Source organism: Nyctibius grandis, chromosome 1, assembly GCF_013368605.1.
Source record: "Nyctibius grandis isolate bNycGra1 chromosome 1, bNycGra1.pri, whole genome shotgun sequence".
Taxonomy (NCBI): domain Eukaryota; kingdom Metazoa; phylum Chordata; class Aves; order Nyctibiiformes; family Nyctibiidae; genus Nyctibius; species Nyctibius grandis.
Window position 1 is genome coordinate 44,567,983 of NC_090658.1, and position 24,477 is coordinate 44,592,459.

Sequence of the window (24,477 nt, forward strand, 5' to 3'; positions counted from 1 at the left end):
TGCTGCTGCCCGGGACGCACGACGGTAAAGCTCAAAGACGGGACGGGACGGCGCGGGGTGCGGAGTCCGGCCTGCGCCTCAAGCTGCACTCACGGCCAGGGCCAGTTCCCGCCCTGCGGGCGGCTGAGAGCCCCGGGCCGCTACCGGCCGCGCGGGGAGGCCGCTGGCGGGGGCGCCGCCTCGGCCGAGGGGCGGGGACCGCGCCGCGGGAGGCGCGAGGGCGGTGGCAGCCGCTGGCCGCCGCCGCCCCGCCCCGCCCGTCAGCGCCGGCCGCGCCATGTGCCGCCGCCGGGCGCCGAGCCGGGCTGCCAGCAGCCTCCATCCCTGCCTGCCGCCGCCCCCGCACGGTGAGTGCCCCGGCTGGCGGCGCCGGGTGAGACCCCGCCGCCGCGCGGGAGGCGGGAGAAGGTGCCGGGTGGGGCGAGGCGGGATGAGGGCGGTTGAAGTGGCGGCGGAGGCGCGCAGGGCGGGTCGGGGCGTTAGCCCGGCGGGCGGGCTAGGAGCGGGGCTTTCTCCGTCGCTGCGGCGGCTCTGGTGCCCGGGGAAACCCGCGGCTGTCTCCGCCCGCCCGGGGTGCGACCCGCGCTCCGCCGCCGCCTGCGCCGCTCCGCCCGGCAGCCCGCTTGGTCCCGCCGGCTGCTGGTAAACAACGCCGCGCTCAGCCGCCGGGGCCGCGCGGCGGGGAGTTACCCGGTTACCCGCAAAAGTCCGGTTCGGGCTGTGGGTTCCTTGTTGTCTTCGGGGGGCATCGTCCTTCTCCGGAGCACCTGCTCGGACCCCAGGTACCCCTTCCCGCGGGCGGTGATCTGGGGTCTTCTGCTCCTGTTCCTCCAGCTGCCTGGGGTGAAGATGCAAGAAAGCGGCTGCTTTTCCTGCTGACTGGTTTGCACTGATGGAGGAATAAATCTTTCTGCCCAGCTGCTGTCGGCGGTAATTATTAGTGTGCGGTGCTGCAAACTGCTGCACAGCAAAACGATTAAGGCAGTGCAGTGAGACAGAAAAGTCGGAATAACAACTTGAGAAACGTTTCTGTCCTGCAGGTAACGAAGTGCTAAGCTTCTCGGAGGTGTTTTTTCTACTTCATGTGTTACAATTCAGTTCAAATATATTTTAAACAGGATTTAAGTGGAATAATCAAACTTCCCCATATACTTCTTTAAAAGGTCACAACTGTCTTAAAGTTAGCTGAAGAGGTAAAATAGTAGGTAGGAATCACCTTTCTGTCTGAGACTTTCTAGATCTCTGATGGTTTGTGGGACTGAATGTGCACATAACCTGTATGCTGATGGTAAATGTATTGCATAAAAAGATTGTCCTTGTGAAATGTCACATTGGTTCAGCCATTGTTTCCTTAGATTTTTAAATATTGAGATGTGAGATGATGTTTTTGGATAAAAGATTTGGGTATGGTGGCAAGAACTTTTTGGAACTTGACAGTTGGACTGGGTATAGTACCTGTGTTAGATGAAAACTGAGCTCTTGGAAGTATGGCTGTTTTGCAGTTACATGATCAGCAGTTATTTTTGAAGTCACGGTATTTGTGGAATGAAAACTATATTCTTTCCTTACCGTGAACAGTAGTCTTGCCTTTAATCTGATCATTTCTGCTTGTACTACTAAGCTGCTCTTTACTGGATGGAGTATAAAATTGAGTAGTTTTCTATTATTTCTTCATGCCGCCATGGGATAGAGAAAGCAGAAGGATTCCTTAGCCTCCCTCTCAGTTTACAGAGCTACATCAGGTGTGGTAAATCTTGGCATAAGAACTGAGTTAGGAGGGGTGGTTGTTCCTGTCCCCTTCGTGCCCTGCGGATGAACGGGAAATTACCAGTGTCATGTGGACAGTGATACTAGCACAGGTAGCTAGTGCTCTTAGGGCAGGGGTATTTCTTAAGTTTCTCTTACCTAAATAGCAACTGTAGAATTCCTTTACGTGGTCCAAGAAGTACAGTGCTTGTGTGGAAGGTGTTCTTCAGAGTCATGAACCCCAGGTTCTCTAGTCTAGTAATTTCAGGTCCATCACTTTAGATTGCTGAAAGAAAACAGAAGGCAACAATTGGGTTTAGGGCTTTTTAAATTGAATTCTACAGATCACTTAGTATGGTGTTGTAAGGTTATACTTGGAAGTGGATGGGGGAAAATTTGCAGTGCATCTTTTCATCCCTGTTGCTTGTAGAAATCTGTACAGAAGAGCTTGAAAATTATATTTTGCTTCTATGTTACTCAAATTTTCAGATTTTTCCTGCATTTTACTAACAAGTATTTGTAAAGTTTGGTAAATGTAGGTTGCACTCCTTACCCCTAAGCAAGGTCAAGCTGTACCTGCAAATATTTATGCAACTTCCTGGGTTATCATAAGATAAGTTGGCCTTTGAAGTGCTGTTGGGTACAATCTAATCTATTCTAAAAACAAATAAAGAAAAGTAGCTCTTCACGAGCATTTTTATGAGCCCTGGAGGTTAAGATCTTTGGCACAAATGAGTTAACTGCACCCAGGAAAAGGATGAAGTTCATGTGAGGTAAAAAACCCCAGAAAATTCAGCTGGCTGAGAGGCTGTCGCTCTACAGCTTTCAGGAGCAATGCTTTAGGAAACGGCTGGCTAGTGTGGTGTGCTGGTCAGCAGAAACTACTTGGCTGAAAAAGGCCATTTAGCTGCTGTCAGTATTCTTTGTTAACGCGATCAGCGCTCTCCTTAAAGGAAAGAGTCGCAGAGACTAGATTGATGGGCTCAGTGTGCTGCATAAAAATATACTGGAAAAATGAGCTCCTATGTAATCTAGGTCCCCTGGCATACATCAGTAACTTGTAGACTGCACGTAGTCTGACCACTAACATAGTTACTGTAACTACGGTGATTATCAGGACTTGTGCACATGTGTATCAATCTAACTTAATAGGGGGCTGCTGGAAAAACAACCAGGAGTGAACGTTAGTGAACCCAGCTGAGTGAGTTCTGGTTCAAGGCTTTTTAGGTAAAAGACGGGGAGAAGTTATTCCTTTTGAGCATCAAAAGCAGCCTGTGCAGCAGGTTGAGGGAGGTGATTCTCCCCCTCTGCTCTGGTGAGACCCTACCTGGAGTACTGCGTCCAGCTGTGGGGCCCCCAACATAAGAAGGACATGGACCGGTTCGAGCAGGTCCAGAGGAGGGCCATGAAGATGATCAGAGGGCTGGAGCACCTCTCCTATGAAGACAGGCTGAGAGAGTTGGGATTGTTCAGCCTGGAGAAGACAAGGCTCCGGGGAGACCTTATTGCAGCCTTCCAGTACTTAAAAGAGGGATTATAAGAAAGATGGGGACAGACTTTTTTATAGAGCCTGTAGCGATAGGATAAGGGGTTGCAGTTTTAAAGTGAAAGAGGGTAGATTTAGACTAGATACAAGGAAGAAATTTTTTACTGTGAGGGTGGTGAAACACTGGCACAGGTTGCCCAGAGAGGTGGTAGATGCCCCATCCCTGGAAATATTCAGGGTCAGGTTGGACGGGGCTCTGAGCAACCTGATCTAGTTGAAGATGTCCCTGCTCGTTGCAGGGGGATTGGACTAGATGGCCTTTAAAGATCCCTTCCAACCCAAACTATTCTACGATTCTGTGATCCTGTAGGTTGCCCCCCAGATACAATACAAAGATAATTGTGTGTCCTGGGGGTCTCAAGGCCTTGAGAATACTTGACTGTTTAGGAGAGAGGGTTGGAGCCGTTTGACAGGCTGCAGCCTCAAGGAAACACGGAGAGAGATCCCACAAGAGGGTGTTTGAAGGAAGAGGCTTCCTCACGTTCCTGGGGATGGTTGTTCAGGAAGAGGGTGTGTAATAGCCTCTCTTGTTAGTAAAATTTCTTTTCTATCCAGAGCTTTATTTCTAAGTAACAATATTATTTCATTAAAGAATATTAAGCTTAAGGTTATTAAAGAATATCACAAGTCCTACGGAGAGCAGAACCAGGTCTCAGACAAAGCTTTGTCTGCAAAGAGGACCAGTTCATCACAGCCTGGTTTGAAAGTGAGTACAATTCTCATTGTCAGCATCAGTTCATATGTAACAGGGCCTTAACTGATGCACAAATACATACTGTATTTGCAGAGAGGGAGAGAAGGCAGAGGTATATGTAGCTTGGTAAGTGAAATGTGAAACAGGAGAAATCTGTCTTATGAAGTTCTGGAACCAGAACTGCCTGTATGAAAAAAAAGAGGTTAGATACTTAAATGGATGCTAAGTACTTCCAGAAATACGGTAGTTAAATATTTAAGTGGGTGTAAAGGCCAGGGTAGGAGCAGGGTTTGGAACAGAACAAATGTTTGTGCTTCAGAGTATAAACAAACCTCTTACTCAGGGTAAGTGGAAATTTTCTCCAGTGGCTGAAACACCTAGTGCCAGGCTTTTTTCTTTTTTAAAATTCTTTTTGTGAAGCCTCTTATTCTGATTGTTTTCTGATATCGCGAAATGGTTTACCAGAGAAGATACGTATTTTCTTTTTTAAATTTTTCTCCATTTGCTGTTTCAGAATATAGGTAAGGACGTATTATGTTTGCGGCATTGTTTTGGAAGCATGGTTTGGATTTTTAAAAGTATTTTTGGGCCTCATAGCCTTTTCAAAATTCCATTATGGTCTTAACTCAAGCTCTTATTCAGTAGATACTTAAAAACTAGCTGGAAATACTAGAAACAGCGTTCTCACTAACTTTGATGCAGCCAGTGACAGTTCAAATTGTTTAATTCTAATGTTTATAACTTTCACAGATTGAGTGAATGAATTGCCAGAAAAGCTTGGGAGATCTGGAATTCTCTGGACTGTTCATGGAGTTTCAGTAGCTTAATTCAATTTAATTTAAATATATTATTTCAAACTAAATTTCTGGTTTGCCTCTGGACTTGGGCTGTGGCAAGTGTAGAAATGGCTCTGTGACTTCATTTAGCTTGGACTTTTTTGGCTCTGTGGTCATTAGTAGTCTAGCTGTGGAGATGATAACAAAATTTAAATGATTCATACTTGTGGGAGTATCATTTTGTAAACAAAGATAAATGTGTTTATGGATAGGTCAGGACTTAAAAGCTAGGAGGTTGAGTCAAACAAAGAGTCCAGACATGAGCTGTAATTCAGAACCTCCTGCTTTTGTGAATGTCTCGTATCCTTTCGACTTGTCCACTGCAAGTCAAAACACATCTGAATATTGTTTGGAGGCTGTAGGCTCTTTGTGGGTTCTTGTACCATACATGGCATTTTATGCAAAGCCAGTTCCTCCACATCTATTTAATCCTGTGCCTTATGAGAAATATGAGTTAAAAGATTGTAAACAAAGAACAAGACAAAAAAAAAAAGTTACTGCGTTCTGACATGATGTTAGTTCGTCAGAGTGCATGCAAGGGGGAAACTTGAGTTCCGTTCAAATGACACACACATACAGAAAACCTGTTCTTTGTCTTGGCATATATTAAAGCTCTTGTTTTATTTGGCGCAATTAATATATATTAAGGTAGCGTTTCCCCTGCCTAGACGTATACAAGGGCTGAAAAAGATTGCTTTGCTGCTTCGAATTAGTGTTGAGCATGGTTCACCATCATATTTGTTCCACCATCCCATTTTACAGCACAGGTTACCAATTTTAGAAAGGAGAAGGAACAGCTATCTTTGCCTTGTCTTTGAACATCTGTGTTTTGCGAAATCAAAGCAGTTAAAAAGTTATTGCTCCGTTCTTTTTGTGCTCTGGATTGTGCCCTTCTATTGACTCCAACATGCTTAAGACATTGTATATACCTTTTTTTTACAAGAGTGTTCCCTGTGTCCTGTTTAATTTCCTGTTTGTATCTTATACCCCAGTGACTGGATCAGGTAAGCTGTTGAGGTTCAAGAAGGGAAATTGGTGTAGTTCTAGGTGTTTACTTCTTGTCCAGAAATAAGCTGGAAGTATTCATTTGGAAAGACCTGAGCCTAAAACTCTTGGCAGCAATACAAAATGCCTCTTTTTGTGTGTTTTCTCCTGCGTCCCATCTGCTTCTCACACTCTGTGTCATATATACAGACATATGTATACTCATATATACAGGACCACAGGCGAGTGTTTTGGCTGACCGAAACCTCAGCACCTAGTCTTACTAGGTAGTATAACTAGTCCAGGGCCTGTCTAGGTCGCCTGCATCCTGTCTTATCTTTCTTTCCGTGTGGGCTTAGCCCAACTTCCAATGACTTCAAAATAGTAACTGTTACTTGTGTTGGACCAGCGGTGCATAATGGTGTCAGCACGAGGTCTACTAACGTGCGGACCACCTAGGGCATATATGTTGTAAGTTTATTCAAGGTTCGAATGTAGTTGTCTTGACTAATCTGGTAACAATGCTGATGACTGCACGATAATGAGTTGGCTTACCCTCCAGCCCTCAGGGAGCAGCAATGCAAGAAAACCAAACACTGACATACCTTAATTAGATATCCCTTCACAAGAGCTGCAGATCTCTTAAAAAACAATGCATTCCTATACTGTATGGCACACTGTACTGGTTTTTAGTCATCTTTAGAGTTCACTGGGGATGTGTAAGCAAAAAGTTGGAAACCACTGCGTTATTTCTTCATAATCTGTTACATCATTTCTAAACTCCTTAAATCTATGGTCAGAATTTTGACTCATTCTCTATCTTAAAATTTCTCTCTTTCTGATGCTTGGTGAGAGCAGTGTGGCATTTGTTTCCGTTGCACGCATTTCTGAACTTGTTTTCATGTTACTAGGTGTAACTGGGGTATGGAGCCGAACTGTGTAATGGCTGCAAGGTCTGTTTGCAAACAGCTGTTCTGCGTTGGCAATCTGAACCAGGGCAACCATTTCTACACTGAAATAATGGCCACGTACTCTGCATTTGTATGTTGTTTGCAGAATTCAGATTGAATACTGGCAGTGGAGGATGCAAATACATAATGCAATAAGGTGCTATTAAACAAGAGAACAGAAATAAATGGTGTCTGATTTGTATTTGTGACATACAGCCTGGCAGTGTCAATGTGGTGGGTGGGGGTTGGTTAGATTTCAGATAACTATCCTCTCACTAATTGCTGTATTTGCTACCTGTACTTTTAAATTGTCTCAACTTTGTCTCTTCTAGGAAAAACAAAATGAAGGAACTAGTGTCAAACAGTACAGTGAATATATCTCAAGCCAGAAAAGCTGTGGAGCAATTAAAAATGGAAGCATACATGGATAGGATGAAGGTAAACTTAGACATTGTTGATATTTTTAATCCACTTAGTAACTTCTGGCACAGCATCCCTTTGATATTGCAGAAAGACTCAATCAGCTGAAGTAAAAAATCTGTGTTGAGCTATAAAACAATATTCAGTACTGTGAATTAGTTACGTACTAACTACTTGGTTCTAGTGAAGCGATTTCCAAAGACTGGCTTCTAGTCTGCTTCTGTATGAGTGCCTTTTACATCTGTCGAAAGTGTTCTGTGAAATATTTAAAATCAGCTGGCAGATGCACAGGTGCTCTTCTTTGTCACCTGTAGCTGAATGTAAGTGCAGCTCAGGTTTCTCCGTTCTTCTCCTTTAAGAATGGGAATAAGTCTTTAAGATATTGCAATACTTTTGAATAATAATGAGACAAGCTGAATTGCTGTGTTTTGTTTTAGCACAGACGCTATTGCACAAAAAATATATATGATTGCAATGTTCGGTTATGATTCTTCACACTTGATAGCCTGTTGTATGTGAAGATTTGGTTTTATCATGCCTCTAAATGTACGTGGATTAAACATTTTAACTGAAGGCACTATTAAACAGAGGTTCTCAACATTTTTAACCAGAAAAGCCTCTGGATTGTTCTTCTCTCTCATTCTGCCTTCCACTAGGCTGAAATTTTGTGAATAAATCAAGCACCTAAAAACTAATAATGTCATAGAAAGTTTTAAGAAAGCAATGCTCATGTCTTTTGCTGTCTTTCTGCCTCTGAAAATAGGGAAAATTGTTTGGATGAAAAATCCAGCCTCTACAAGTAAGAAGAGTTTAGCGATGGAAAGACTAGAAAAAGGAATATATTTAAATAATCGGTTTTTCTGCAGACAACTGTAACTGAATTGTTACAAACTGTAACTGTTTGTAGCTGAGGTTACAAACTCAGTTTAGAAATGTTGTACATTAAATTTTTCACGTAGTCTTAACTAAGTCTGTCCATCCGTCCTGTGTGCTGAAATTCTGCGTGTAGTCAGCATGGGGGCAATAGTATATAATTACAATTTTAAAATAATATCAGATCATAAACTCACTAATTAGAAAGATAGCATTTATAATTCAGAAATATTAGTGCAATTCACATGAGTAGTCAATCTTGCTTATATGAAAATACAAATTTCAGTTGCTCCATTTTGTTGCGGCTTTTAGCAATGTCCTGTAAGACCACTGAATTTGCAAAACAGTAGTTTCTATCTTGTATAGTGTCTTGACAAATTTAACACGTAGTAGATGCCCGTTCACAGGGACAGGTACTTCTGTTTCCTTCAGTAAGGGATGGTCTGCCTTTTCAGTGTTCGATGGGGTTAGTCCCCTGATTCAGGTTATCTTGCAGCTGCATGAACGACAGAACTGACAAGAAGGAACGGGTGTATGTGAGTGGCAGAGGAAAGGGTTGGAAAAATATGGCCCAGTTTATTGGAATTTGAGATTGTTGATACTTAGTAGATTGTCTTAAACTTGCTTTTATATAATCAGTGGTAACTTTCACATACCACATCATTAGCTCAGTTATGCAGATAGCTTCATTAGTTAGATGTATAACATTCTTAATTACATATGTAAGAAAGAGGTTATTTTTACAGTTAGTTTAATTAAAAAGAACACAGTTAGTAGCAAGTGTTGCAGACCTAAAAAACAGATAGCTTGAAAGTGCAATTATTTCACCTTTCAAAAAACAGCTTGGGGCCAAAAAGGCATCAAAGAAAATCTGATGGGTTTCAGTATTCTGAGGGTTCCTATACTAACATAAACCAAATAGAGTCTGCAAAATGTTTGTGTCTTGACTTCTAGAATTTCTTTGAACAAGTATAAGAGGGATTGTGAGAAGAGGTTGGCTGGCTTTTTATTCCCTCAAGATCTGCTTTGCCTTTTAATCTTGAAACAGTTAAGTGTGTGTTTCAGTATAGGAAAATTTTACCAAGAGACTTTCCAGAGGTTTCAACAGGAGATTTTGAATTCTCGGATCGTAACTGTAAAGGCAGAGAAATGAACTTACTTCCTTTTTTCTGGTGTTTTGCATCTGCTTAAACTAGTTAGACATTTAACAAAAGATCAGTGCTTTCCAAATAATTTAATTAAGCACTGTTTTGCAAGTAGCTATAGCCAAGTGGTTATACCCATAATAGACAAGACCACATTGTTAACATTTAAAAAGTTCCTGCATTGCGTTATTGACTAGGGAAATCAGAAGTTCCAGCTGCTTTTTCTACTACAGAGGCACTTTGTTTTCTGTGCACAGTAGGTGCTGTAACCAGCAAGAGTTGGGTCTGCTCAATTAAAATCTTGTAGTTAGAAGTATGTTGATAGTTGCCCATTCCCCGCTGTGTTCTGGATTTTTCAACTGATTTAAAAATCAAGTCCTATAACCAGGCAGAGCAGGAAGCAGTGCACTGTTTTGAGGTTCCACAAAGACAACTGGCTGTTGAGGTGTGAAAGAAACAGGACAACCTAAAAGGGGAGGATGAAGTTGATGGTGTATTGAATGGTAGTTGGAAGGAGTATTACTGTGGTGGGTTTTTGTGAACCATAAGAATCCCAGAAGGATTGTAAATTGAACCTGCCTTAGTTCTCCAGAGAAGGAACAGCTAGAATTATAATGGAGAAGTAAGTAGAAAGCAGGAGGCGCAGATTCCAAGCTAGGAAACATCAAATGAAATCAGATGAACAGTGGCCTCATGACTGATAGAATAATGTGTCTTCCAAAGACGCTAGCAGTAAAGTTGAGAAAGCAAAGATAATATTGGTGCTCTATCACAGTTGTCCCCAGAATAAAGCACTATTTAATCTTCTCTCTGCAAGCAGAAAAGTAAGAAGGAGTGCTCTGACATTTGAGAATCCTAGGGTATCAGTTATTATTCCATTTTCTTTTTTCTTAAGAAGGTAGAAAATATTCCTAACTGGTTCTGAATAGTGCTGGGAGATAAGTGGTGGAGTTGCCAATAAATGTGTGTGAATCTCTTTTAAATGTAAAGGATAAGCGGAGTGGGTGTCATAGCAAGGATGGTAATTAGTCACAATCCATGACAAGACAGATGACATCATAATTGCAGCATTTTGCCCTGTCATTGAAGCTTATAATTATTAGTGCAGCTAACAGGATTATGTTCTAACTTTGGCTGTTTTTATCACCTCTGTTATCCTGAAATATCACGGTAAAATTCCACAGTCCTCCTGAGGCTAATTCTTTAAAGCATCAGGGTTGAGTGTTTTGTTGTGTTTTTTTTCCTTTTAGTAATTTGACAACCTGATGTATTTTTCACTATACAGAATAAAAATAATTGCATAGAATGTGAGATCAGCATGCTACCTATATACTCCATGCCTTCTGTCTGTGCACTTTAGAAGATTAAAAAAAATTAAATGTTAACTTTCTGTTAGAATTCATCAATCAAACTGGAGGCTTCTGCACTTCTTAGCCACACTTAGCCACTTCTGCAATATGTATAAATTACTTTGAATCTGCAGACCAAGCTGTATTGCGTAGGAGAGCTGAAATGATAAATGTGCTAGCTTCATTTGAATATTCAAATTACACACATTTATTTTTATTCTTGATAAGTGCTATTCCAAAACTGTTCAGCAGCATTCAGCTACAAATAAACCTAAAAGTGAGTAAAAGCTATGACAGAGTGGCCTTCATTTAACTTCCTCCACGACACAAACAGGATGATGAGCACGTACGTTTGTATAGTGACAAACCACACAGTACTGGCCATGAGGCAACCGCTGATGCTGACACACGCTCAAGCAGCCGTCTCTGCTGTAGCCTTAATGCGATGCTCAGCGCAGAGATCTTCCGCCACGGTTATTCTGAATAGTAATGCTGAGCAGGAAACTTGCTGGAGGCAACACTGTATTTTGCTCTTTTTTTAGCCACAGTTCTGCCTTTGCCAACACTGCTCACAGCCACAGGAACCAATATTTTCATTGCTTCTGGCATGGGATCAGCTAACTCAACTCCCCTTAGTAAATGGTCAGCATTCCACTGCACAAGCCTGAGCTACTCCAGTTTGAGGGAAGAAATGTCCATAATTCAATTTTATAACCACTGTAATCCCAGTGGGAGGCTTTCTCCTCCCCAAACCTTTTATTTTTTTAAAGGATGAAAATACATGGCCTAGTACAGGTTTAGTTTATGACATGCTGAAATGTGATTGTGTTCCTCAGTTCCTTGCTGCAGGTTTGTTTTCTACTAAATCGTACTATGTACTGTGGTTTGTCTAAAAGCAAACTAATTTGTGATTCAAACGCTGTGATGTTAAAGAAGGTGCTTGCTCTGCTTCATGGTGTTTGGCATTCCTACCAGCATTAGAGGACAAGTTAGACACAAAAATTTATGTTGTGCTTTTGCTAGTGAAAATCCTTTTTATTGTTATATGATGTCAAGGCACAGTAATATGTAGAGAAATAGTTAGAAAATGATATTACTGGGTTTATCCCTTCTAAGAACGATGTTTGAAATTGTCCTTCTCTTCCGCTGAACGAAAAGCAGTACACTCAGGCTGATGTTGCTTATCCATATGTGAAACAAGGTAGTTCTGGGAAGGTTGGTCTGTTGAAGTCTAGGGTTGGTCCTCTGCTCCTGTAGAGTCAGGCTACTTAAAAAGACTGTTGGTTTCATGAATAAAATAACTTATGCATTAGCTTAATAATTGAAGATGAAATGTGCTGGGCATCTTTAATAAACCCTGTCTCTGGGACACAGAGAATTAGACTAGCTCTCCATTAGGTTTTATGGCAGTAACGTTTATTGTGACACAGCAGTGAAAATGTCATTGTGCTTTTTTGTGGGCACCTGTGGCTCTGAGTTTGACTTGCTCTGTTTGAATGCAAGAGTTCAGGACCAGATGATAAATTAATTAGAGCATAGGACTGCTTTAATTTGAGACACGCAGCTGAGCCTGAAGGACAATAGAAAAGTGAAAATGTGTATGTTAAATAATTATGAATGTAGCGGTGATTGTAATTACTTGCAAATGCTTCTTCAAAATGCTGTGGTGGTACATTCCTCCTAACATTACTGGAAACATTCTAACCTCCTCTTCAGTGGATGCATTCTGTGCTAGCTTGTACTTTGCTGAGGTACAGCATAGGTCACTAGCAAAGAAAAGTATGGTTTCTGTCTTTTGATCTTTGTTGGGCTTGATAGGAATTTCATAGTCTATCTACGTTGTGCCTGTCTTCCAAGAATCTGCTTTTTAAAAATTCGGAAGTGAATTTAAATGAAAATTGGGAATATGATAGGATTCCTAAGTTTTCTGTTTGGCCATTACAGTTCTACGTCTCTACTCCAGACGGTGCCCTCACACCCTAAGCCTCATTCTTTTGCCATTGCTCAGCAAATAGCTAATTGAAGTATGTCTGAAAATAATCCTTTCTTTGTACTTGAAGTCCGTCATTTTCCACACATTTTTGTTTGACCTGCTTCTCTTTTGAGAAGCATGGGTCCTTCTGAACATCTCTGCTGATTTGCTCAGTTTAGTGCTCAGTATTCTGCTTTGCATTGGCCCCACAATCTTGTTCACACGCAGTGTGTCTCTCTGCCCACCCTTTTGTCTTACAGGCCAATTCAAAGGCAAACTAATCTGAAGTAACCTAAACACCCTTGCTTCCTCTGCTAGGAGGTAATCTATACTGGGATGCCAACCAGAAGTACTTTATGGGTTTTTAAGCATTCTACAAAAGCATGTTTTAGTGGATATTTCAAAAATAAAAAGTCAGTTATTTTCTTCCAAGTGTTAATTTAAATTTCACGTGACTCCTGACCCAACACCCTTTGACTTCATAGGTCTAATCTGAAGCCTGCTACAGACTGGACTCATGCCAGAGCTAGCAGGGTGTGGGGAAGCTAAAGCTAACAGTGATGACACACCTGCTAGAAAAAATATCAGAAATCAGATTTATTTTTCCTCTTTACTATAGCTGTGCAATCATGCTGACCTCGCTGTTTGACCCGTGAGAAGCTGTCATGGTGCTCAGAGAAAAGGCTTTTTTGTAAAGACTTCCTATCTCATTTTCTCAACTCTATCATAATATTGAAAACACAATAATTAAACAAAGCAAAGAGATACAGATAGTTGTAAATATCCTGCTAACTGAGCGAAACAAAAATATTTTGTATATACATTCTAATTTCTTGAAAAGATAAATGAGTCACAGTGGTCTAATGTCACCAATATTCTTACGGCACAAAGCTGCAAAGGTTACAAGATTTCAGCTACGGTTGAAATGGTTTAATTTTTCATTTCATGCAAAATATCTTGTATGCCAACAGACATTTCTGTAGGACTTTTCTGTAAGCATAAACCAACGCTCTGAATTTGGAGACTTTAGAATTGTTCATTTTAGAAGTATAAAAATATTAAGATCACAGAATCACAGAATGTTAGGGATTGGAAGGGACCTTGAAAGATCATCTAGTCCAATCCCCCTGCCGGGGCAGGATTGCCTAGACCATATCACACAGGAACGCGTCCAGGCGGGTTTTGAATGTCTCCAGAGAAGGAGACTCCACAACCTCTCTGGGCAGCCTGTTCCAGTGTTCGGTCACCCTCACCGTAAAGAAGTTTTTCCTCATATTTATGTGGAACCTCCTGTGTTCCAGCTTGCACCCATTGCCCCTTGTCCTGTCAAGGGATGTCACTGAGAAGAGCCTGGCTCCATCCTCATGACACTTGCCCTTTACATATTTATAAACATTAATGAGGTCACCCCTCAGTCTCCTTTTCTCCAAGCTAAAGAGACCCAGCTCCCTCAGCCTCTCCTCATAAGGGAGATGTTCCACTCCCTTAATCATCTTCGTGGCTCTGCGCTGGACTCTCTCTAGCAGTTCCCTGTCCTTCTTGAACTGAGGGGCCCAGAACTGGACACAATATTCCAGATGCGGCCTCACCAGGGCAGAGTAGAGGGGGAGGAGAACCTCTCTTGACCTACTAACCACACCCCTTCTAATACACCCCAGGATGCCATTGGCCTTCTTGGCCACAAGGGCACACTGCTGGCTCATGGTCATCCTGTTGTCCACTAGGACCCCCAGGTCCCTTTCCCCTATGCTGGTCTCCAACAGCTCTGTCCCCAACTTGTACTGGTACATGGGGTTGTTCTTGCCCAGATGCAGGACTCTACACTTGCCCTTGTTATATTTCATTAAATTTCTCCCCGCCCAACTCTCCAGCCTGTCCAGGTCTCTCTGAATGGCTGCGCAGCCTTCCGGTGTGTCAGCCACTCCTCCCAGTTTTGTGTCATCAGCGAACTTGCTGACAGTGCACTCTAATCCCTCATCCAAGTCATTAATGAATATATTGAATAGTGCTGGTCCCAGTACCGACCCTTGAGGGACTCTGCTAGACACAGACCTCCAACTGGACTCTGTCCCATTGACCACCACTCTCTGGCTTCTTTCCTTCAGCCAGTTCACAATCCACCTCACTACCCGATCATCCAGACCACACTTCCTCAGTTTAGCTGCGAGGATGCTGCGGGAGAATGCTCAAGTTTAAATTAATGCCATGAATAAAGTACTACTTGTAATAACTTACTAAACAGAAGATATTAGTCTGACTTCATTGAAAAGAGCAATATTTAGCTTAAATGAGAGCTATGACATGTGACGATCAAGTTTTGCTCCTGATTTATTATTTCTTTTTAATCCCACGGTCACGTGCCTAAAGAACTTTTTGTTTGTTTGTTTGTTTTGCATCTAGAGGAGCAAAGGGTACAGAGAGTGTTTGTGGAAAACCTTACACCCAGTGACTGGGAATGAGGTGAAGCAGGTGGCCGCTACAGAATCACGCTTCAAGGAGAATCCCTATTGCTTACAGGCCATTAGGATATACATGTTTTAGTGAATATATGTTCCTGACCTTCCTTCTGCTGGAGAGGAACAGCTGAACGTGAATCATATAAATTGATACCATCTCACATCACTATGTTGAATAAAATGTATGTAAGGATTACTAGCCCTAGTAAGAGCAAATTCAGAGCTGTGGTCTCTAGTAATTTAAAGGATAAACCACTCTACTCCTATTTTATGGTAGCCTCCATTATCAAATGTGATATGAAGAATATTTATGCAATGCTGATTGATTCAGAATTAAGTGTTACAGTAGTTCTCTCTTCTCTTCTATTAGGTATCCAAGGCTGCAGCAGATTTATTGGCATATTGTGATGCTCATATTGCAGAAGATCCCCTTATTATTCCAGTGCCTGCATCTGAAAATCCCTTTAGGGAGAAGAAACTCTTTTGTACTATCCTTTGAGTCAGTTTTCAATTAAAAATGTCTTCTGCTAAAATTTGATATCAGTGTTGCATGCTTTTTGTTTTAGCATTTTTTCTTTAGGTGTTAATACTTAGCATATAACTACAGTATTTTTAGGAGGTAGTGCATTTTCTGGTAAAAAGTAAAAATTAAAAAAAATGCTAAAAAATTCAAGGTAACCCTTATCTTTCAGACCAATGCACAAGTTTAATTTCAGTTCTTCATAAAGATTCTTTTGGTCTTAATGAAAGTATTGAGTACAGTATCAAATTGTAGATATCTTTGCCAGATATCATTTTCTGAGACCTAAATGCGTTATACTGATTCTGAAGCTATTTTTAAAGTCCTTGTTTTCTTTGGAAGGTGAATTTAATTAATTAGCCTTTACAAATTTATATCTAAGAAGAGTAGTGTGACCTTTCCTCAAGTAGCACTATGTAGGAAGAAATGCCAGTGATTTATGATGTTTGGAACGATCAGTCTTATACAGTAAGTGGTGTTTATAAATATGTTTTGTGAAGACTGTAATAAACTTGACTACAAAAACAATCTTAGTAAAGCAACATTGTAACTACAAGCAAAATGAAGATGTACAGTTACACACCAGGACTGTATCAATAAAACTGTAGAAAAAGGTGGCTGCTTGTATCTTATTTTGAATGATAATGATTTAAATTATTTTAGAAAGTAAACTGAACTGGAATATATCAGCTTTTCCTGAGGGTCTTAGTGGAGGGTGTAAATTCTGCCCTGATCAGTACAGGAAGGGGGTTACATTTTCTAAGCATGCTTTTGCCCGTGAGAGCAAGACTTTGTGGGGATGGAGAGTAATGGTAAGTGAATGTTGTTCTAGAATGTGCAGCGAGACCACTGTGCCATCAAGAGCCCCTAAGTTTGTATATTTTGAAGCCACAAATTAGTCATGAGATAAGTTAACAGCAAGTGATTTGTGGAGCTTCTGGGAGGTTTTTTGTTTGACTTTGTTTAAAGTGCAGCAAGAGGAAAAGAATGAGGTATGGAATATGACTGATCTCTCATCCTCATTAAGTAAAATTAAGCTCACTCAAGGCATCCGATGGAAACAACTGTTACCAAAAAAAAAGCAAAAGCTCCCCTCTGGTCTGGTACTTTTGGAGAATTCCCTCACTGCAGCACTTTATATGAACAGTGTGTCAATATAGTGGAAATGTCACTCCTTGGAAATGCCTGTGAAGTCAGCCCCACACGTAAGACGGGAGGCAATTTTGTTGGAGAACTGCATTAGTCTGACTGAGTCGAGGCTCCAAACAGCCGCCCGTACTGGAGCATGCTTCCTCTGCACAAACTTGTATTCCATGAGTATCTTAAATACCCGCAAGGCAAAGACCAGCTGAGGAACTGAGAGCCTTGGGATATACTTAAATGCTGAATTAAAAAAGGCCGTTCGGTGAATGAAGCTGTTTGCATTTAGCCTAAGGTGCACATACCTGCTCCAGCTTATTTTTAGCAGTTTCCATCAATGTTTGTTGTACTGTTTTGTGCAGTGGAAATACAAGATGTCTGCATTGTACAGGTTCTGTTTTCTTTGCCAGTCAACTTGGATAATGTGCCATACCCAACTGCGTTCAGCTACCAGTCTAGTCACACGGGACAGGTGGCTTTGGACTGTGGTTCTGCTGCAGGCCAGCTCATCTACCACATCTGCCTAACACGGAACCTCCGTGTTAATTTACTTCTTGTAATGTTATTGTAAAAAACCAATATTCCTTCTAACCAGAAGGCTTTTGGGATGCCTTTCATTTAAAGGTTTGGGGTTTAATTTGGCAGCTGAAGACATCAGTAGTCTAGTAGGCACAGAGGTGCTTCACAGTACCTATTCCGAAAAGCATTCAAATGTCTTGACCAGGACTTGTCTTGGCTACGTTCATCCTTGGTTCCTATTTCAAAGTTTTCAGCTTAAGATTCCCATTCCTGACTTTTAACAAGAATATTTCTCAATGCGTGGTGTGTTCAGCTTTATTTTGGGAGGTAGAGAAATAGGCTTTAGCTGACTGAGTAGCTATTTTATTGACAGTGAAATAAAAATGGCTTTCTGAAAATATTTGTTAAAAAGGAGCAACAAAATGCTTAATAAGGTTCTTTAGGGAATCCTTCCTACACTGTACGTGATTTGGTAACTGCTTTGATCACCATGGCAACATTTTCATTTGTCCTTCCGCATGTATGGTTTTAGCTGGAACAGCAAGGGAGGGGAATATAGGGCATACAGCTTTATTCTCAAAGGCTTTGTAACAACTTGCATTTGTGGCTCATCATTAACATTCCCATCTAATATAACAAAATTACCACAGCTTATTACAGCATTGTGAACAGCTTGCATTCTGTTTCCAGTTAGCGTTAGCATCTGAGGTCTTGAGGTTGAAACATTTCACAGTAGTTTTGAGCATTGCTAGTTACAAGAGCTGCATTTACAAAAATCCAGTATTATTATTCAGAAGAGGGGAATGTCATTGTTTTAAACTTAAGTTTTTTCTCCAAAATTTTTGTTCAAGTAGTTGTGAATGTGTTGGGACTTCTTATGTTTTTAATAGCTGGCTCCCATGTTTGTGGTTTCTTTCATCAGTTCGTAACTTAATCGGGTAAAAAAAATTGTATCTACTAGGATGGTTTCATGCTTCTAGTTTTAAAAAAGAAAACACATGGAATACTGTAAATTGCATATTTATTTGAGCAGATGTCTATAACGTATCTGAAGAGGTTAAACTGTATAAGCATAACTCCTTTCTCTAATGTCATTGGGCCTTGTTTACCAGTTCCTTGCAGAAATATATGCTACTGACAAATTGCTAATTTGAAGGGAAAAAAAAAAAAGGGGGAGGGTGGGGGGAAACCTGGAAGATCAGTTCAAAATAATTGTAACAGCTTCGGGCCACATATGAATGTATGCCTTTATTCAAGAACACTATCAAAATATTGACTGGGAAGAGAATGGCATCATTTGTTTTTATGTATGCCAGCTTGATCCACAAATTGACATTTAAAAGAATGTCCTTTCCTCCAACCCCTCCAAACCATAAAATGTCTTTGTCATTATATTTTTTTTTTTGCTGCTTTGACCTTTGACGTGGTTTAGATAATCTGCTACTGATAGTTGAGTTTCATGCTCAAATATCTTGCCTCTAACTCTACACAAAAATATCTGAAAATTCTTGGACATTTTTCTAAAAATAAATAGATGTTATATCATGAAGTGTAGCATGATTTAAAAAAAAATGCCCTCCAAAATGTGGCTTTTCTCACAGTAAGGTTTCCTGTAGGCTGAGCAATGAGTTTTTATTTTCATCAAACTGCCTGATTTGATTCCCACTAACTTCAGTGAGAACAAGACCAGGCTTGTTACCCTCCTAACATTGTACTCTTCTCTCTCTGAGTTTTATTTCATATACCATTAAGCTTGTCGCTTGGTATTTCAGGCCCAGAAAATAATGCATGCTCCCTGCTAGCAGGGTGAGTTGGGGCTGTCATCTCAACGGAATGAGAACTTCGGAACAGAAGTTGGATTCAAGGAGTTTTTGATGTATTGTTAAGAATCCATTCTTCATATCTTAGCGCTTGCTGCTCTGATGAAATGAGACTTCCCAATGCTAGATTAATGGTAAACTATAATGTATCAGTAGTACTTGTGGGGCTGGCTGCTTTGCATTCCTCAGATTAATCTCCTCGGTTTACCTTGAATTTAAAATGTTATCATTTCAATACTAAAAACTATTTCCCTCCTCTCCATCATGTACCAAATTCCCCTTCTTTGCTTCCTACACCATATATTAAGTTAGTAGCAGGGTGCTTGGCTGGTGCTGATAGGCAAGATTTTTAAGCTAGCCTCTGCAAAATCATGGTCGAAGGAGGGGAAAAAATGGAGGGAAGTTTAAATCAAGCTATTCTAGGTCACATCATAGATTAAGATAAATACAAACTTTGCTGTTAGTGACACAAATGTAAACACAGAAGGTGTTGCCAACTCATTCAGAAGGTCACTGTAACAAAGCAAGAGGAAGGAGCTAATGGGACAATGGCTTTTTTTGCAGTGACTTACAATAGGATCAGCTCCAGCAGAAGAAAAGAACACTTTAAGGACAGTCTGTAAAGGTGCATATTAAAGCCTAGAACTTTAATATAGCAGTCGTTTATCCAGTTGGATTTCTGATATCAAAGGAGTAACAAAGGATGTACTTTGGGAGGACTTGATTATATAGTTTTTCCTATCTCTTCATTGTACAGGGGCAAAAGTCTGTATACATAACTCTAGAAAATGCTATAGTTACGGCTTTCCTTTGGGGCTGCATCAGAATCTAGATTTATTTCTTCAAGGAGACTAAAGAAAACTTGGGGGGAGGAGTAGTTCCTAAGAAATAGAGGTTTCTTGTACTGAAAACTAGTCATATTCAAAGTCATTAGACTGACTTAAATAGTACTGTAATGTGCGAAAAATAGTGGGCAAAATTACTAGAATAAGTGCTATATAAAATGTTACAGGCACCTGTGTATTTAATCTTTAGGGAGAATATTTATGGAATAAATACTGTACATTTGCATCTAATTGAATTCAGCTTTATAGCACTATTAAATTAAGTACTGCCGTAAATACCAGAACTGGTATGGGAACAACTTTTCTGTCTGTTAGAGGAAGATGAACGTCTGAGTTTGTCAAGTGCATTTACACCACTCACACTTGTGGACAAACGAAATGAGCAGCTTTACTCTAAAATAGGGTCTTTCCCAAATTCCTATTACAAGTAGCAGTTGCACAGGATCGTCTGTTACTGCCACCTACTGATACAGTGCTGAACAGCCGACTGATGACCTCAAAGTGGGATTTTAAATTGATACGCATACTCTCACAAACAGAGCGCCAGCACTTCTGTTCTCATGGTCTGCATCCAGTAAGGTACTGCCTGTCACTGTGGTACTGCCGGGGCGTGGGTCAACCTCACACCTCAGTTCCAAACTTCTCTGCTTAGGAAAAGACAAAAGTCAAACACATGGTTTGGTTAAAGAGGTCAGGTGTCCAGCTAAAACACACTTTAAAAGTTGTGGACATCTCTGGGTGCATCAGTTGGAGTTGCTGTGTACTCCCTTCTTGAATTTCATTTTCCAGTTTCATGTGTAACTTGGATGCTTGTTCCTCTTTGCCCCCCACCACTGGTTGTGCCACCCCTTACCCCGTAGGCCTGAGCAGCCCCCAGCACAGCCAGCCGCTCATCATCCCTCCTGTTTGCCGTCCTCTTTGCACAACCGTGCAACGGCTTTCGTGTGACTGACAGCTGCGCTGTTCCTTTGCATTCCTCCTTTGCTCCTGGCTGCGGGTTTTTTATTTCAGAGTGGGGTTTTTCCCAATGATTGGAGTCTAGGCCAAATAGTTCCTCACGTGCCACAGCACGAACAGAACCTAGGCCACTGCTTATGCTTAGAATAGCATTTTACAGAAAATGCACTAGGCATGGTGTAAGAACGTGTTTCAAAAGACCACCCAGTCCACAAAACCTATTTCTTGTGTAGCCTCTCACTGTACCATATCCCGTTGTGCCTTTGAACTTTAGGCTGCGCACTTTAGCCCTTCGTTCTTTCTATAGCGCGCCCTAAAGAGAGGCGCAATTTTTTTCAGTGAAAGGAAGGAATAAGCCAAACTTTCTGCTAACTTTGTATTTATAGAAAAGAACCCATGTGGCTTCTCAAAAACATTTCAAGTAGCAGCGACTTTAAAGATCTTTGCAGTGTAACAGCCTTTCTCTGGCGAGTGTGACTCACGTGACTTTTGGCTGTAAAATTATCCTTAACTTTCTTGTTGCAAAGCCTGTTCACTACCATGGTTCTTGTACTGTTTCTTGTCTGAGAGGTTTCCCCCTGAAGAGTGCACCAGCTTTTATCCTACTCATCAGAACACAACACACAGATTTCCAACATATACCTATCTGCAGTGCTGATACGAATATGTTAGTCATATCCTTAAAAGATCAAGTGAAAAAACTTCAGATGCTAAGATTCTCATGATAAAATACATCAACAGAAACTTTGAGAATATAAAGAATGTTATAGATAATAGCCTCTCTGAGGTATTTTCTTCTTTCTCAGGCAGCACATGCACGTTTTGTTCTGGGAGTTTGCTTCAGACTCTGGAAAATAACTATAGAGAGCAACTATGAAATATCTATTCATGAGAAATTAGAAGGCCATAAAAGTGTTTATATTTCTTTACGGTTCTGCCCATACCAGCTAAACAAATACTTGCAACATTTGAGGATATTTAAACAGAATTTGAATAAATGCAAAAAATACATTAAAAGACCATTAAAGGAGCTAAGTTAAGCACTCATTTAAGAAATGTCAGAGTTAAATTTGCTTATGCATCTTCCATTTGCCTCTCTCATTTGTATGCCCTACTATTCCAGATTGCCATTGCAGGAATTCCCATAAGGCACAGTGTAGGCAATGCTCAGTTAATGAGCAGTTACTCGATACTATTTTGGTGTCTTTATTCATTGTGTAGCCCCGGGCCTGATTTACTCACAAATTTCTGCTTTCAGTGTAGAACTATTCCCTGATGAGCTTCTCTGTGGTGCTCATCACGGATTGCTTGACAAAGTAGCTCCGCAGTATCCTGGAGGACTGCAAGGGTGGAACTATTCCCATCTTACAGTGGGAAGGTGAGGCAGAGACTGAACAGACCGGGTGAGATTGTCAGTACCTGCCTCTTCGGGGTACTTTGCTCTTTCAACATCTCAATATGTTCCCATTTGCTCAAGCTTCAGCTACGAATCCTCAGCCCTACAAATTGGAGTGACTTTTGCAAGTCAAACACCCAGAAACTAAGGGAAAAAAGCAATGATGTGAAATGTTTAGTTTCAGGATTTTCCTGGTATCGCACAGAGGCAATGATGGAACCCAGTTCCGCTGGGCAGCAATGACCCTTAGCCTTGTACTACTATTTCATGGTTCCACCTCATTCAACTCGTATCTTCTGCAACAAATGAAGCAGCCGTCTGGTGCATTCTCCAGCAAAGCACGTCCATCCTAAAGCAGGGTAAGAACCATGAGGGGAAAATATCATCAAGTCGTAATTTTTTTTAATGAAACATAGCATGACTATTATCTATCCAATTATAGATTATAATGAAATGATAAATAATATGTGGCCAATCTGCTTTGTAATCCCCCCAACAGTTTAACTGTCTACCAGGCATGTGATTAAAAAGCACGTTTGCTGTCGTAGGTCTCAGCAGGAGTTCCTATAAACCTGATTCTCTTCTGTACCCGCATCCTGGAGTCTTTGTGCCACTTGTTAAAAATAGCTGTATCTTAGCTGCACATGAAGTAGCTAACCCGACCAGCTGGCTGCTGCCTGATTATTGGATGTTTGGTGTTGTTCTACATCTCTGCAAGACACTTCCCTGTTTGCTCCCTGAGATGCGCCTGTGAAGATTTAGCTGCTACCACGTAGGTGGTTTTGAGTCCATTTCTGGTTTTGAGTATCGTGAATGTGCCAAGGAGTCAACTAAGACTGTGAAATTTATTATTGCTGTATTGGTATGTTTGGACAACTGTGATGTCCTGCAAGCCAGTTTTGTATGGTAATCAACTCTTGTGCAGGTAAGGCTGGGCCTGATAAAAAAAAAAATCAAACTGAACAACCCCTCCTTTCCAGAAGATGACAAGGACATTCTAACTTACCCCTCTCTAGAATAAGGGATGGTGACTTGGTCATCCACCAGGATGCTCGTGTGACCGCTTCGTGAGAAGACATGAAATGTGAAGCTCCGCCTTTCCATAAAGGAAAGTGAGTTGTGGAAAGTTGGGTTATCTTTGTCTGAATACGATGGTTTGGTTGCTAGGTTCTTGCAATGCCAGTGAAAGGAAACCCCTGCAGAATATTCTTGGACCTCAGAGAAGTCAGGCTAAACTGTGGCTTCTGCCACAGGTCAAACCCATGTGCCAAAACTGTTAAAACTTCTGCACGGAAAACACCAGGGAAGAAGAACAAGTTACAACACTGTTTTGCTGACCTAATTCAGCAAAACCTAAAGCTACTGCTCCAAGCAGACATGAGGATGCAAAAACTTCATTTTAAAAAAATAAGGGTCAGCAAAATAATAGACAAAAAATTTTAGACAAAACAAGTCCATTTTTTTCTTAATGTTTTTAGTTAACTTCCTTAACTCCTCAGAAATAATGAAATTATTTTAGCTGAAACTTACCAAACTTTGCAGTGTGGAACAGGTCGTTGTCACTGCAACCCTCAGCCCAAAGAGCTAAAATGTGGAACAGTTTCAGGAGAGTCTTTTCTTCAACTGGGAAGCACTGGGCAGACGTAACAAAAAAAAAAAACAAAACAGTGCAATTTATGACACCCCGTTGTGCTCTAGGTTCAGAGCTTCCTACAGTTCCCAGCTACAGGCTATTTTATGATCAACTGGTGTGAAGGGGTTGCAAGATTAAGTTCCATTGCAACCATGCCCTGAAGCCATGATGGAAAGAGCCAAATCAATGTGGTTTCTCTAAAGGAAATACTGCCTCCTTGACCTTTTTAGTTCTTTGAATCTCTTAAAGAAGAATGTAGGATAGAATTGTTAGTCACGCCATATCCGGATTTTTTTTAAGGATTTTTTTTTTAAGTCTCCCTTAAGAGACCATTAAGGAAGACAGCCATGGGCAAAATCTTGTTAGATTCTTGCCTCCATTCAGTGTACAAATGAGCGCAGGCCTCGTGCCACACTGTCTGCATGCTGCGTGCTGCGCAAAGCTTTCTAATAGCATCTCTCTTCGTGCCTGTCCATCACGGTCCTTCGAGCTGGCTGGTCACATGCCATTGTCTTTTCTTTGCTGCTGCTAATGATGTGAGCTGGCAGGCTTGTCAGCAAGACAGCCTGTTTTCCAGAGATCATTTTGCACAGGATTCCTTTGTGTGTCCTCAGGAGACCCCAGCGACACTGACGGCATTAATAGCCCAAGCCGTGGAGTCTGGGAACTCCTCTGC

At 41.2% G+C, this 24,477-nt stretch overlaps 1 protein-coding gene across 2 annotated transcripts; it reads left to right on the top strand.

The window, feature by feature from the left end:
• Window positions 1–266: 266 nt before the first annotated feature.
• GNG4 (G protein subunit gamma 4) lies at window positions 267–15,470 on the top strand. 2 transcript variants are annotated; one of them, XM_068408782.1, is made up of 3 exons: window positions 267–347; window positions 7,089–7,194; window positions 15,342–15,470. In XM_068408782.1, exons 2-3 carry the CDS (start codon window positions 7,099–7,101, stop codon window positions 15,468–15,470), a joined length of 225 nt encoding a protein of 74 aa, XP_068264883.1. In that variant the 5' UTR covers window positions 267–347; window positions 7,089–7,098. The 2 variants fall into 2 exon arrangements, with proteins under 2 accessions (XP_068264883.1, XP_068264891.1); XM_068408790.1 differs by lacking the exon at window positions 267–347 and adding an exon at window positions 725–782.
• Window positions 15,471–24,477: the final 9,007 nt, after the last annotated feature.